This window comes from Canis lupus, chromosome 21, assembly GCF_048164855.1.
Source record: "Canis lupus baileyi chromosome 21, mCanLup2.hap1, whole genome shotgun sequence".
Classification (NCBI taxonomy): Eukaryota; Metazoa; Chordata; class Mammalia; order Carnivora; family Canidae; genus Canis; species Canis lupus.
Genome location: NC_132858.1, coordinates 22,683,325 through 22,698,292, shown reverse-complemented (window position 1 = coordinate 22,698,292; position 14,968 = coordinate 22,683,325). Strand labels below are relative to the sequence as shown.

The 14,968-nt window shown below is 48.8% G+C and overlaps 1 protein-coding gene across 5 annotated transcripts in view; it reads right to left on the bottom strand.

Annotated features, from left to right (window-relative positions):
* Positions 1–14,968, bottom strand: part of NAT10 (N-acetyltransferase 10) — a 37,928-nt gene that overhangs the window by 4,113 nt on the left and 18,847 nt on the right. For all 5 annotated transcript variants that reach the window (XM_072791089.1, XM_072791092.1, XM_072791090.1 and 2 more), the window contains 15 exons: positions 14,141–14,277; positions 11,203–11,327; positions 10,585–10,735; positions 10,184–10,280; positions 9,207–9,323; positions 8,296–8,397; positions 8,126–8,200; positions 7,204–7,320; positions 6,149–6,282; positions 5,903–5,951; positions 2,364–2,460; positions 2,175–2,285; positions 1,096–1,268; positions 506–625; positions 128–226 (listed from right to left, as the gene is read on the bottom strand). In XM_072791089.1, coding sequence (XP_072647190.1) covers positions 128–226; positions 506–625; positions 1,096–1,268; positions 2,175–2,285; positions 2,364–2,460; positions 5,903–5,951; positions 6,149–6,282; positions 7,204–7,320; positions 8,126–8,200; positions 8,296–8,397; positions 9,207–9,323; positions 10,184–10,280; positions 10,585–10,735; positions 11,203–11,327; positions 14,141–14,277 — 1,704 coding nt within the window. The remainder of the gene's footprint in view (positions 1–127; positions 227–505; positions 626–1,095; positions 1,269–2,174; positions 2,286–2,363; positions 2,461–5,902; positions 5,952–6,148; positions 6,283–7,203; positions 7,321–8,125; positions 8,201–8,295; positions 8,398–9,206; positions 9,324–10,183; positions 10,281–10,584; positions 10,736–11,202; positions 11,328–14,140; positions 14,278–14,968) is intronic.

The window sequence follows — 14,968 nt, the reverse complement described above, 5'->3', positions numbered from 1 at the left end:
CAGGGAGGTGCTGGGAGCCAGCGCTCGCTCCCACCTACAGAGCGCCACCACCGGGTCAGGGCGAAGCACGCCTCCTCCAGGGGACAGGGTGTACGGCCCCAGGGCCAGGCCTGCAGCGGGAGCGTACCAGGTCATCACTCAGGGTCTTCATCGTGGGCTCCATAACCACGTCCTTCACGGCCACCATCTGCTCCTCAATGGCCCGTTCCTGCACCTCACTGAACAGCTGCAAGACAAGGGCCGGGGGCGGAAGATGAAGCCGCAGAAGAGACCCAGCCCCTCGGCTGCGGGTCACTTAGCACCCACTTCACGTACTACAAAGCACACACATGCAATGGGACACCACAGACACAACTGAAGCCCTGCCCCCTAGGTCTTCGTGTGTGTGTGCGCAGCACACTCAAACACAGCCAAATGTTAACTAACATCTATTTATCTTAAGGCTAGGAGTGAGCTTGTTAAATTATTTGAAACAGACCCAAACCTTGACCTGGGCTGATAGTACCTTGACGACTTTGCGGATGATCCGGTTGAAAAGTCCCATCAACTGGCCAGAGGGCAGCTCAATCTCCTTTTCCAGCTGGTCCACAGACTTATGCTGTAGGCCAATTCCCAAGAGAAGAGCCTGGAGGATGGAAAATCTGTTGAAGTGGCCACCGGGACAGGCCCTTGCCCATCAAAATGGCATCGGAACCACTCTCTCTTGACCACAGTTATCTGGTATCAAGTATCAACTGGCACGGTCGATTCTGGCATCTTCTCTTTCATCCCGTTACTGAAACCACCAAGAAATGTTCCCCCTTCCTGAAATCCTCAAACTAATTATCTTGACAAGAGCTGCTTCCGGGCTGCATTAGAATTTCAGGGTACCCCTAACTTCTGCTAAGTTACAGTGAGAATCAAGGCAGTGTGGCGGGTGGGGAGAGTGTGGGATCAGACCACAGCTCTTCCACATCACTGAGCAGAGTCCAAGTGTCCCTACCTGTAAAATGGAGAGAACACTACCCACCTATCAGAACCGCAAGCAATTACGTGCACAAAATCACATCAAAGCATCCAAGCCATGGCCCATCACACAAGCAACACATAACCTACCGACTGGGCAGCAGACAGGGACAGGTCCCCCAGCTGGTTTAGGAAATACAACCGGGAGATGGCCGGGATCAGGTCCATGATGAGATGATAGTCCACCATGTTCCGGGAGTACATCTCCAGCCTCTTCAGGTCATAGGAGAGGAAGAGGGCGTCCAGTTCCTCCCGGCTCAGTGCTATACATGGAACAGAGCCAGACAGGTCAGGGCAGCCAGATGCCTTCGCAAGATAACACACATGATGGCCCCCAGGGAGGGGGGCACACAGACAGCTGCTCCTCCACAGGGATTGAACCAGAGCAGAGTAGGAAAGGAGCCGCCTGAAAGCGCCTGTCCACCGACAAAACACACACCCCGGGCAGCCCCGACCTTCCTCCTGCAGAGGGGAGGTGGCTCCAGGCCACGCAGGGAGTGGGGACGGTTGGCACACAACCCTCGCTCAGAGTTTCATGCACCAACACATCAGACCAAGGAAACAGTCCTTCCCCACTTCTCCTCAGGACCCAGCTTCACAGAAAGTGTGTATGGTCTGCTCAGTTCAAAGAACACAGATTTTTTCCATCAAAATGTAATAGAAAAAAAAGCGACACACACATAATGAGCAACACAAAAAAAATCTACAGCTGTTAATACTAATGATCTGTTTTTTAATATTTTAAATATTCGAACAGAACTTACAGGTCCAAAGCACTATCCATGTGTTAGCCACATGAGGTTGGGTGCATGTGCTTATTTACAGGAGACCGAGCCTCCTCAGAACTGAGCTGGTTACCCTAGTTCACAGGACGTACATAATTAACTACCTATTTGACCTGTTTGACATCTGAAGTCAAATCACCTCCCCAAAGTCTTGTCATGAAGATGGAAGGTACTATGGGCACCAGTGCCCATAAGGCAGAGCAGGGTCTACGAGGGGCGGGGTGGAGAGGAGTGGGGAGCTCAGTGGGAGATGCAGGCCTAGAATCTGTCCCTCAACTCCCAAGCCAGCCTTCCTCCTGGACCCACCACACTCCGCCTCACCTCACTTCCTCCTTCCACAAACCAAACCCCCACCAGCCCCCCGCGCCAGTCCACCCAGCTCACCGGGCTGTGTTGGCTTCCCAAGGTTCTTGTTCTGAATGATGTTCAGAGCCAGGGGAGGCGAGAAGGTGCTGAACTGATAGGACAGTAGGGCTAGGAACCGCCTTCGGAAGTCTGTGGAATACAACCACAGTCAGAGGTCGGGGGGCCCCCAGCCTGTTACCTCACTGCCCCCCTTCCCATCCAATTTACCTTTCCAAAAGGCCGGGAGCCAGGCTCCCCGGTCAGCCTCATCCTCCTCCATCAGCGTCTTCAGCATGATGCACGAGTGTTCCCCAGTCAGGTCATTCTGGGAAACACAAATGCCCACTTGGCACCAAGAACGCCCTCTCGTGAAGCATCTATCATTGCTGAAGGGCAAGCAGGCAGGGCAGGAGGACGCACTCTTCGCAGCGGGGAGAGGGCCTCCCACACACTGCCCGCACCTTCCCCACAGCCTCACGTCCCCCACCGACAGCTGTCAAAGGCCACTTGGTGCCGCGACTTCCCGGCAGGTGCCACAGCAGCGGAGCAGAGCGGTTCAGATCGTCCCAGCACGCGGTCCGCTCTGGACCCAGGGAGCCACTCACACACATCCGGTCAGATTCTGAACTCACAGTCATTACAGCTTAAACTCCACATGATCCTATCCTCCACACCCCCAAACCTAGAATTCTGAGTGGCAATCAGCTTGCAAATGCAAGCTTCTTTAGGTGTTAAAATAATGGGCACGGGTTTTTAAATATTTATTACACAACCACCACAAAACTCCACACCATGGAAATATCTAATGCATTTCGAGCAGAGCGCATTCACAGAACAGAACACCCACATGTCACAGACGAGCGGAGCGCAGCACAAAAGCCCAGGCATAAACCACGGTGTCTGCTGAGCGCAACCGTCCGCACTCTCCTCGCAGCTGACCGGCCAATCTGCAGCCCCGCCGCAATGCAGCTCACTACCGAGGACCCGGCCCATCCGGGAGCTGCTCTGTGCCCACACTGAAGAGCCCAACAGCCTGTGGACTTCACCAGGCCCACTTTACACACTCAAATGGGCACCGTCCTTGGACACTGACTTTGCTCCAAGAATCAAACCTCCAGCATCCCCTCTCTCAGCTGACAGCCTCCCCTCCCTGGGAGAACAGAAGCAACCGGAAGAGAACATCATCCTCCCAACACCAACTCAACCAGCTGACCAACACCTTCTGTGCCCAAACTGTCTGTCTTCCCTGTTGCTGAGAAGGACGAGGTGGCCACCTCTCCTCCTGCACTCAGGGTCCTGCTCCCCTTGCCTCTACCATCAGACCCCCGTCATCTGTACAATTTGCCCAATCTCTACACAATCATGCCCTGCAGTAAAATATCTTCTAGAATCTTCCATCTGACAAACTCCACTTAATGCTGATGTACTTGCAGCTACCTGGGTTTCTCTGTTCCCTTTTGCTTCCCTTAAAAATCATTTAGTTTCTCACTTGCCCTTCTTTCCAGTGGGGATAATCCCTCAGCTCCACAGCAGCGGGTTTTCCCTCTAATCAACACTGCCAGCAAGTCCACTGGCCATTTGTCCTTAGCTTACCTGCTCTCCCACAGCCACAGATTTCCCCTTCTTTTTTACTTTTTTTTTTTTTTGAGAGTAGACACATATCCACGCAGGTGAAACGGGGGCAGGGATAGAGAGGTGGGGAGGGGAAATTCCTGCAGACTGAGCTTACTGCAGAGCCCAAAATGGCTGGATCTCAAAACCCTGAGATCATGACCTGAGCTGAAATCAAGAGTTTGATGCTAAACCGCTGAGGCCTGAGTGCCTCAGCGGTTTAGCACCACCTTTGGACCGGGGCGTGATCCTGGAGGCCTGGGATCGAGTCCCATGTCAGGCTCCCTGCGTGGACCCTGCTTCTCCCTCTGCCTATATCTCTGCCTCTATGTCTCTCATGAATAATAAAATCTTAAAAAAAAAAGAGCTGGACGCTCAACTGACTGAGCCACCCAAGCACCACCCCCTTCCTGAAACACTGGTTAAACGTGGCTTCTGATACCCTCCCCTACTTTCTCCTCCAGCTCAAGGCTGCTCCTGTCTCTGACCCACTCCTCTGAAGGCTGGAGAGTCCAGGACGCACCCTCTTCTCAGCTGACTTTCAGTCCCAGTTTTCAGTAACTTTAAAAACAGTCATTCACTGAACCAAAGTATTAACTGAACACAGTACTACTCTACCAGTAGATGCTCTTAAGTGCTGGGATTACAGGTGTGAAGAAAACAAAGTCCTCGATCCCAGGGAGTAAATGCTTTTGAGAATATGCCCCCAAGTTCCATCTTCCGCCCCAACCTCTCCCTGGAGTACCAGACTCCTGTAGGCAACTAATTGTCCCATTTTCCCATCAAGTATCTGACAAGCACCTCACACTGTGCCGGAGCATTCCACTGTGACCTCCGGACCTATCCTTCCTCCAGCAGCTCTTTTCAGCAAACAGCACACCTCCAGACCTTCCAGTTTCTCACCTGGACTCTCAGGCCAAAACCCTAGGAATTCTTACGGTTCCCTCATCTTACAATTCAATCCATCAGTTCAACCCCCAAACACATCTGGTCTCCGCCACTTCTCTCCACCTTCACCACGTCCTCTCAGCCACCCATCTCCCTGCCTCCACTCTCAGACCACCACCGTCCACTGTCTATATGGCAGTCACAGCTCAACATCTTCCTCCAACTGGACAGGAGGAAAACAGAGTCCTTACACAACCTCACTCCCCCACCAGGACCTGCGCCAGCCTTCTTTTGTCTCCTTCAAGTCACCCATTCACTTCCACCTCAGGCCCTACTACGCTTGCTGCAGCCGCTGTGTGGAAACCCCTTTTTCTCCGGGAATGGCCAGTCCACTACGGCCATTCAGGATCCAGTTGGAAAGGACACTCCTCGGAAGTCTGACCACTCAGCACACTACAGTTTCAGTGTTTAGTCGTCTTCTTCATGGCACATAGCATGATCTGAAAATTTCTCATTTTTTTCACTTTCTTGTCGCCCATTTCTACCCATTAGAAAATAAGCTTCATGGGCAACCCCAGTGGCACAGCGGTTTAGCGTGGCCTGCAGCCTGGGGTGTGATCCTGGAGATCTGGGATCAAGTCCCACGTCAGGCTTCCTGTATGGAGCCTGCTTCTCCCTCTGCCTGTGTCTCTGCCTCTCTCTCTCTCTCATGTGTCTCTATGAATAAACAAACAAAATCTTAAAAAAAAAAATGAAAAAGAAAAAGAAAATAAGCTTCGTGACTTATCTTGCTCACGGCAGGGCGTAAATGAAGGGATTTTTTTTATGGACTCTCAGTCAGTAACTCCTCCTTCCATAATCTCCATGGCTTGGTCATCCACGTAGTCATAGCCCTCCCTCAGATACCAGCTTATAATAGGCATCTGCCCACCTGCAACCCTTTCCTAAAAACACTGCTTTACTTTTCACAAATTGAAGGAGGCTGCAGCATTCCAGAATTGAGTGAAGAAGTGCATGGGCACTTCTGCCATTTTTGTAATCAGGCACAAAGCCAGGCACACACCAGGTGGGCATCACACGAGATGAGAGTGAGTGTGGGACTACATGGCCTCTCAGGGAGGATGGCTGTTAGTTGCCCATCAGAACAATCCTCCTGGAGGCACAGGCACACGTACTCAGAGCACAGCAAGAGTCACCAGGGCTCGTATAAGGACAGGCCTGTCACCAACTGTAACTGCAAACCCACACCCCTCCTCTGCCTCACTCACCGGTGTCTGTCTCAGATAAACAGGAACAAACCCAGCCCGTTTCCAGAACCTGCAAAGATACGAAGAAAGCAGGTCACCATGTGCCCCCCAACTGCACTGACTGACCCATGAAGACGGGCAGGGCAGTCAACAGATGGATGATAAGCACACGGGATGGAAAGGCAGACCACACGACCCACAGGATCTCGTTTATGGGACACCAAGGCCATGGGGTGACACCAGGAAGGGAGGCAGGCAAATGCTTACTTGAGGAGCCTGGGGGTCAAGCCATAGGACACACCCAGGTAATCCAAGCGCTCGGCTGGCCTCTCGTTCAGCTTAAGGAGTAAGGGAGGCAGGTCCTTCCGAGGAGTGATGACCTCTTCCAATAAGCTGACGGCCTAGAGGATACCAGGGAGAGAACCCAGTCCACCCAGCAAAGCAGCAGCTTAGTGACATTCCCAAGCACCCGCACCGTACCAGGCTCTGACCTAAACACAGCAAAAACTGGGACAGGTTTCTTTGTTTGTTCCCTGGTTTTTAAAATACAGGCACCATTAATTAGCTCTAGTGGTCATGCCCAAGTATAGCAAACACCTGGACATGCATGAAAGCAAACTGCTCCAAACCCAGAATTCAGGAAAATGGTCACACGGTTTCAAAATGCCTAAAAATCACTTGATGTGATGAGCACTGGGTATTATATTATACATAGGCATATTGAATTTAAATAAAATTTATGTTTTAAATGCCTAAAAATGTAAGAAGAGACAGAAATAGGGTTCTGAAGATCCAGGTCTGTTACCAGGTGGCTCTGTGACTTGGGAAGTGACAAAGCTCTAGGCCAGACCTTAAATACAAGCCCCTTGCCCGTCTGAATAGGCACACAGTGAAAATCAAGTGACCGTGCGTGCAAACCTGTCGCCGTCCCTGGCATTAAGCATCTTACCAAGAAAGACACAACTTGCCTTAGTCTGGGCTCAGTGACACGAGGAGTCTGCCGAGCAGCGGTGTGAAGCTGGAGCACACACCAGCATTACCTGGGAGCTCATTGGGACACAGATCACGGGGCCCCACCCAACCCTCTGATTTCAGAGGCCTGGGGCAAGGCTCAAGAACTGGCATTTTTAATAAGTTTCCAGGTGATGCTGATGATGCTGGTTGGAGGTTCTCAACTCAGAGGCCAGCTAGAGAAGCCACAGCTTCTCTAAAACAGGAGGAAATCTGCTAGTGCTCAGAGGGCAAAGACCACTGAACACTTCTGGATACTGAAGACTCAGAGAACCATTGTCCTGGGAACAAGTTCAGCCAATGGCAATTACCTCGCTGCTGACGGTGTGAATTTCTTGTGACGTCTCAAGGACCTTTTCCTCAAGACAAGGGAATCTGCCTTCAAAGTACATCTGCAGCAGCTGCAGAGCTCGGCTGCCATAGCCCATCTGTGAGCAAGCACAAAAGGAAGACAAATGTTGGGATCCCTGGGTGGCGCAGCAGTTTGGCACCTGCCTTTGGCCCAGGGCACGATCCTGGAGACCCGGGATCGAATCCCACATCGGGCTCCCGGTGCATGGAGCCTGCTTCTCCCTCTGCCTGTGTCTCTGCCTTTCTCTCTCTCTCTCTCTGTGTGACTATCATAAATAAATAAAAAATTAAAAAAAAAAAAAAAAAAAAAAGGAAGACAAATGTTCTCAATCTCTCTAAACCCCTCTACACCCCGTACTGCTTCCAGGAAGCCTTCACTCCGAGTCAAACTACACTTGACAGAGAATTAATGAAATCTCTCACTGAGGTCAAAGCAGAGACTCAAAGAACGAGCACGCTATGACCTTCACTTTCACACCACCTAGCCTGAGCAAGAAGATGAAGATGGCTGGCTGGGCTTTCTGGTCCACAGATCAGCAAGCCCAAAACAGACATCTCCACAGCTGACTCCTCGGTGGATTTCTAAGAGACAGGAGGTAACTGTGGTCAGGTTACCTCCTGTCTCTTAGAAATCCTGACTGTAGGTCAGGTTCACAAGTGTCCTGTCTTCACAAGAGAAAAGCAAGTATATACAACCAGTCCGTCCACCCGCCAACCCCTAATCCTTGGGAAACTGTCCATGGCCGAGGAGTCCCTAGAACTTCTTACTCCTTGACCAACCTTCCATCCAAACAACCAAATACACCTGCCCTAACGAGCTGCCAGCAACACAGCTGAGCTAATAAAGCACAGCAGCCTTTGAGAGGCACGAGGACACATTACCCCTTGATAATCCGGGTGAACAGCAATGCGAACAACCCTTCCACCTGACAGGCCGCCGAAGTCTGCGTCTTGGAACTGTGTGGGAGACACAAGCCAGTAAGTGAGCATCAAATACATCCTCCGACACCGTCAGCTTCACTCACGTGGGGGTATGAGGGACAGCACAGCACCTGTTCTGAAACTGTCCAGGGAATCAGGTCCCCCGAAGCCTTCTTGCCTCGAGATAGGCTGTTCAAGATGGACTGGCGGGAAATCTCCCCCTCGAGGCACACCTACGGGGATAGTAGGACAGGGCAGACAGGCCAGAAGCAGGTGTAGAGCCCACTCACAGAACATCCTCAATGTTCTGCTGCTACTTCCCCGACGAGGCCAGCTGTTTCCACTCCAGTTCAGGCTTAACCCTGTTATCAGACTCCTCCACTTCCAGTGAAGTTTCATTACTGATGCCCTCAGGAACGAGGCAGGGTAGACATCCTCCTGCCCCAGAGAGCAAAATCTACATAGTGTGCATATGTGCACTCCTGCGGCTCTGTACAAAACAGTGCAAATTCTCAAGGACACTAACGTCTAATAGGAGGATGGTTAAACACAGGATGGTACGTTCATAAATGAAATGCAATGCAGCCTTTGAAAACTATGCAGATTACAAATATTCGACACATTGCGCAAAAAAAAAAACAAGCCCCAAACACTACGATCCCATGTTTATGAAAAGGGAAAATAATATAGAAATGCATAAGTACATGCCAGGCATTTAAAATATTATTTTTTCCAATCTGTATCTTCTCATTTTAGAAGTACATGTATTGCTTTGGTAATAGAGAAGGAAAACAGACAAAAACAGTTCTGTTTCAGGAGGAGCCCTAAGTCAAAATGCAAGTGGCCAGTTCTGACTTTCACCTCTCCGCCATAGTGGGGCTCTGGGTTTCCGTCAGTGGTGGTTTCCTTCTGTGTACCCTCATTGCTTGCCTTGCTCAGCTACTTGGCTCCACGCCAAGAATCAACACCTTCCCTCCCGTGCCACTTACTGAGCCATTAATCTTTGATTCCTAAGTGGTTCCCCAAATCACTGCCATCATACCTGGATGACAGCAAGCACTTCGGGAAGGGCGTTCTGGGTGGGGGGCACCGGGGGCAGGAGGCAGAAGAGATGGTGAGCAGGTGCATCAGAAAGCATCTGGAGATCATTGGGGGAGTTCTGTGGGGGCACAAACACGAGTTGGTGAGAACTACTCCTCTTGTCCTTTACCCGAGAGGCCAGAGTCCTCGGCTGACCAGAGCACCGCCCTCCCCAATGCCAAGCGGTAGGCTGAAATCCGGCTAAGTGCTTTTCTAGTATGTGGGCCAGCCAGCCCGAGACCCTCTGAAATGGCCTAGGTGGGACTTTGCCCCATGTGTTTGCTGTCATCTCTACGTGAGTGCTGATGCTGTGGAGGAGGGCAGGGGACTACTTCGTCAGCACTGTGGATTTCACAGCTGGGGGGTGAACTTTTTCCTGCCAAGAGGCTATTTCAAGAAAACCTATCACCACTTCTAACACCAACTCTTCAGGCTTCCGTTGAAGGATGTTCATAAAAATGCTACCTAGATCCTCAAGTAGGGTTCTTCCCAACATGCCCTTCAGTGTTGAAGACTTTCGAATACTCTAAATTCTCATTTGGCACTCCTTAAAAATAGCCCAGAGGTACAAGGCTGGGTCAGCACCCCCAGACAACAACTGCCACGTCATCTGAACCTAACTGGTTAGCAGACAAGTGAGAAACACAAGAACCTGGTTTAAAACAGGCAAAGCTTTCTACCCTCCCCAGCTACCAAGCACGGAGCTACGTGCAGGAATTTCACTTTGCCTCCACTCTGGAAGCAAAGCTAGAAGCCCAGGACAGGCCTAAACAACAACAGGAAATGCAATCTCTCCAGTAAGATCAGTGGACCTTGACAACATCAGGACACCTAAGTCCCAGTACAATGGTCACCTGAGCCACCAGGTAATAACAGATATGGAAAGCCAAACAGGAGACTGTCAGAGCTGAAGTTCACCCGAGAGCTAACTGCAGTTACCTTGTAGTGAGAAGCCACATAGAGGGCCATTAGCCTTTGGAGGAAAACTTCAGAGGCCTTGTGGTAGCAAAAGAGGGTATCTCTATTAACATAGTAGCTGAATCTGGAGTTAAGCAACTAAAACATATCAAAGAGTGCCCAAAATAGGGCATACTGCTTCCAAAAGGGACCTGGATACGCAGATTGCCTCCAGCCTGGAAGGAAGAGCCCCGTGTCCTCCATAGAAACCCCATATTGTAAGGAAGGAACAGCAAGGAAACGGAGAATGTTCAACTTCCCCCTCTCCCTGGAGTAGCAGCCTATGGAACAACAGGCTGAGACCTTCTGTTCAATGCTTGCCTCGCCCCTCACTCTCCCCCCCCCCCCCCCTCCCATAACAGGGCCCAGACGCCAGAGGATACAGCTCGCAGGCCTCGGGCAGGGGGCAGCCCGAGACTATCCGGGTGATATTGAGACAATCCAGGCACAGCAGGTCGTTCAGCCACTTCTCCACTGCATCCCCAGGGGCGTATCGGATGGACTCCTGCAGGGAGACCTCATGCAGGGTTCGCGCTGCTCCCCAACCACACACACACACACACACACACACACACACACACACGAGGAAAAACAATTATTAAATGTGCTTTGTCTAAAAGAGCAAGGCAAATGTTCTACTTTCTCTTTGTCACACGCCTGTGTAAATATGGCTTGAGAATTTAAACTGAGTGGTTTTTAAACTATTCTAGGGGGTGTTCATTTTCCATGACACCAATTCCCGCGGGGATAACACTAAGTCACTGCAACCATGCTCCGAGGCAGTGACAAACAAGGGCCTGACCCAGAAGGCCAGGTCAGGGTTCCATCCGGTCACTGGCCTGCTGTTTGCTGAGGAAAGCAACTCTACCTCCTGGAGACCTAACCTCCATGCCTGACGGAAGGACAGTCTGGTATCGCCCATGGTGACATGAGGAGACGATCCCATAAGAGAATCTGTAGGGACCTGCTGTGGACGGGCCCATTCAGAGTTCTGGGGGTACCTGATGCCAGTCTGGCTGTCGTTGTGGCCTTGTTCTCAGCAGTGGTGCTGATCTGACTCTGGGCACTCTGTTGACGCAGCTGCTGAATCAGCTTGAGGGACAGGGACCGGCCAGTGCCCTCGTAGCTAGGAGCAAAAGCAAAGGCCGTTAGGCAAGGCATCCCGAACGCACTCTCTTGGAGAAGATGGAGAACTAGCTTCCTCATCCTGTTGCCCTCTGGACTCCCGTCAGAGCATGCGCATGGCCACAGAGGACGAGGCAGTGTGGGGGCTCAGCTGGGGGCCAGCGGGGCCTGGGTTCAAGTCTGGGGTTACTACTTAGCACCTCTGGGCAAGGAAGTCTTAAGCCTCATCCTCAAAAGGATTATTCTACACACCTCACAGGAAGGACAGTGCTGTGAATTACAAAAGTAAAGACTGCCAAGATGACGTGAGGAAAGCCTTCAGCATGATGTGGGACACTGTTGAATGGTCAGTGAGTGAGCGAGCACCACTGAAGGAACGCACCTGAAGACAGGCAGAGAGCACTTCCGGTTTGGAAAATCAAGAAATAAACCCACCACCTCAGCAACTCCTTTCATCACTACTTTAATGGAGAAGGTGACATAAAACAACCATCAAAAATTTGGGGAAAAAAAGAAACCTCTTCTCTCTGTCCTCTCATTTGTATTTCCTCCTTCAATCAAAGCCTAGGTGACTATGTGGGGGCAGTGCTCAGTGGGGCTTGTTTTTTATTCAGGATTACATCACCCCATGATACTCACTGATAATATTTAAAGACTATATAAACACTCCCTTTTACTCAAATACTATTTTTAGAAAATGGTCAGAAAATCGGAAGTTGGAGGTATTTTATTTTATTCTCTTCCCTGCCACATGTAACAAAGCTTTCTCAAAGGAATTCCATTTACTTATTTAAAAAGGAAGAAAACACTCTTTTGTCCTTCAAAGGACATTTTCAAGAAAGTGGGGGGAAAAAAATAAAAGAAGAAAATTTCCATAAATCAGGTAAGGTACTTCCATCTAGAATATATAAGGAACCCTTATAACTCAACAATAAAGACAAATCAAACAGAAAAATGAGCAGAGGATATGAATAGCTATTTCTCTAAAAATCTACAAATGGCAGATAAGCACATGGTAAGATGCCCCACATCATCAGCCATAGGGAAATGCAAATGAAGACCCTAATGAGACACCACTTCACATTCACTAGGATGGCTATAATCAAAAAGACATATAAACACACATGCTGGCAAGGATATGGAAAACTTGGAAACCTCATACGTTGCTGGTGGGAATTTAAAGTGGTGCAATTACTTGAGAAAACAGTCTAGTTGGTTCCTCAAGCAGTTAAACATAAAGTTACTATCTAACCCAGTAACTCCACTCCTAGGTGTGTGTGTGTGTGTGTGTGTGTGTGTGTGTGTGTGTGTATATATATATATACCCAAGAGCACTGAAAACATGCCCACATAGAAAACCTATGCACAAATGTTCACAGCAGCATTACTCCTGACAGCCAAAAGATAGAAACAACTCAAATTTCCATCAACAAATGAATGGAAACAAAATGTGTATAAACATACAATGAAAAATTATTTGGCCATTAAAAGGATGGAAATTCTTTTTTTTTTTTTTTTTTTAAAGGATGGAAATTCTGATACAAGACAAATGGGTAAACCATGAAAACATGGTAAGTGAAAGAAGCCAGTCACCAAAGACCTCTTATTGTATGACTCCATTTATATGGATTGTCTATAATAGGCTAATCTATAGAGACAGGAAGCAGACTAGCAGTTCCCTATGGTAGGGGGTTAAGGAGAGACTAGAGGGTGATAAGTAAAGAGTATGGCTTTTCTCTTACGGCTGGTGAAAATGGATTGTGGGACTGGCTGCACAACTCTGGGCAGATACTAAAAACCACTGAACTACACTGTCAAAGTGGGTAAATTGTATATGAATGATATCTCAATAAAACTGTTAGCAAAAGAAGTAAAGCCTTTTTATCTAAATATTTTCAGTGTAAGCAGACACCCTAATAAATCTGTAACACAGAATTAGCTCTTCCAGATGTGATTTCCACACAGAAATCTTTTCAATATTGAATATACATTTATTGACCTAGAAAGAGTTCACACTATATTCTTACATTAAAAAGCAAATTTAAAAAATATGTAAATTATGTTTACATTTTTGTTCAAAATAAAAAAATAAAATGCGTAGAAAATGTGTAACAAAATTCTAACAGAAGTTATCTCTTTGGGCAGTGATACTATCAGTAACTTTTCTTTTTGCTTACCTATTTTTCCTAATGGTTCTACAGCAAGCATAAACTGAATATTTTGAGTATCTAAACAAAGCTCTCGAGCCATTATAAGACTGCTGTCTTGGGGATGCCTGGGTGGCTCAGCTGGTTAAGCATCTGACTCTTGGTTTTGGCTCATGATCTCAGGGTGGTGGGATTGAGCCCCATGTTGGGCTCCATGCTCAGTGGTGGGGATGTCTGCTTAGGATTCTCCCTCCCTTTGCCCCACCCCCCTACCTTGTTCTCAAATAAATGAATCTTTAAAAAAAAAAAAAGACTTCTGTCTTATACTAATTTAATAGTTGCTGTAACACTACTTTCACATCACTCTAAGATAGATGACATTAGTATTGCTGTGTGCTCTCTGGCACCTAATCAGGCCCAGAGACAGAATGAGACCCTTACCACCTGGGTTATGAAATTCTTCAGTCTCATGTGGCCTATTTACGGTCAGACCAGAGGCGGGCACCACTCATTAAAGAGACTGGCTCCAGTGGGCAAAAGCCCCAGGAGAGACTGACGCAGCTCCTACGACTCTGACTTCGGGAATTGGGCCCACCTGCCCCAACCCAGGCATGTTCACTCATGCCACCTAACGGGTAAGAGCTTACAACGGGAGCAAGGTGCTTACCCATTGATGGTGGATGCCATGAATACAAGGTAGGGACCCAGGAGGCTTTTCACCAGGGGCAGGGGGATGGCGGCAGCTTCATCTATCACCACAAGCTCAGCCTGACCCAGCTTCACAGCATCTGCAGGATGTATATACTGTGGGGAAGAAAAGCTTCTATTATGACCCAGCCACCCCAGGGCCATGGCTGTGATCCCTGAGGCCTCATAAAGGCCACTCTCTGTCCTCCCTCCGCCTACCCAGTTCTTCTTCCCTTCTACTTTTCCTTTCTACTTTTCCTTGACAGGAGAAAACAGAATGGGCCTGGAGCCAGACACCTGGGTTCAGAAGTTCAACCACCAATTATGTGCCCCTGGACAGGTCACTTAGCCTCACAGCCTGACTCTGTGCCTGTAACGTGAAGGAAATACCTACCTGATAGCTGCTTGAGAGAAAGATCAGGGAAATCTGGAAAAATGCCCTGGCTGGTGCCTGGCCTACTACTGATAGCACTGTTTCTTCAGGGCTTCCTGCTATTTTTAAAGTTGGTGCAAGGTCACAAAGAGGTATTTTACAGTTGACCTGACCAGCCAACCAACATAAAGACATGCAACCTCACTAGAAATCAGTGCAATGCCAAAGACAACACGGAGATCCCATTTCGCATGCAGACAGGTAAAAATTAAATAGTCATAAAACAATCCATGTTGGTAAGAACTTGAGGAAAACAAGAATTTAAAAACAAAAATGCTGGTGGGAAGGTAGACTGGCATACTTTTTAAAAGAAGAATTTATTTATTATTTTTTAATTTATTTTTATTTATTTATGATAGACATAGAGAGAGAAAG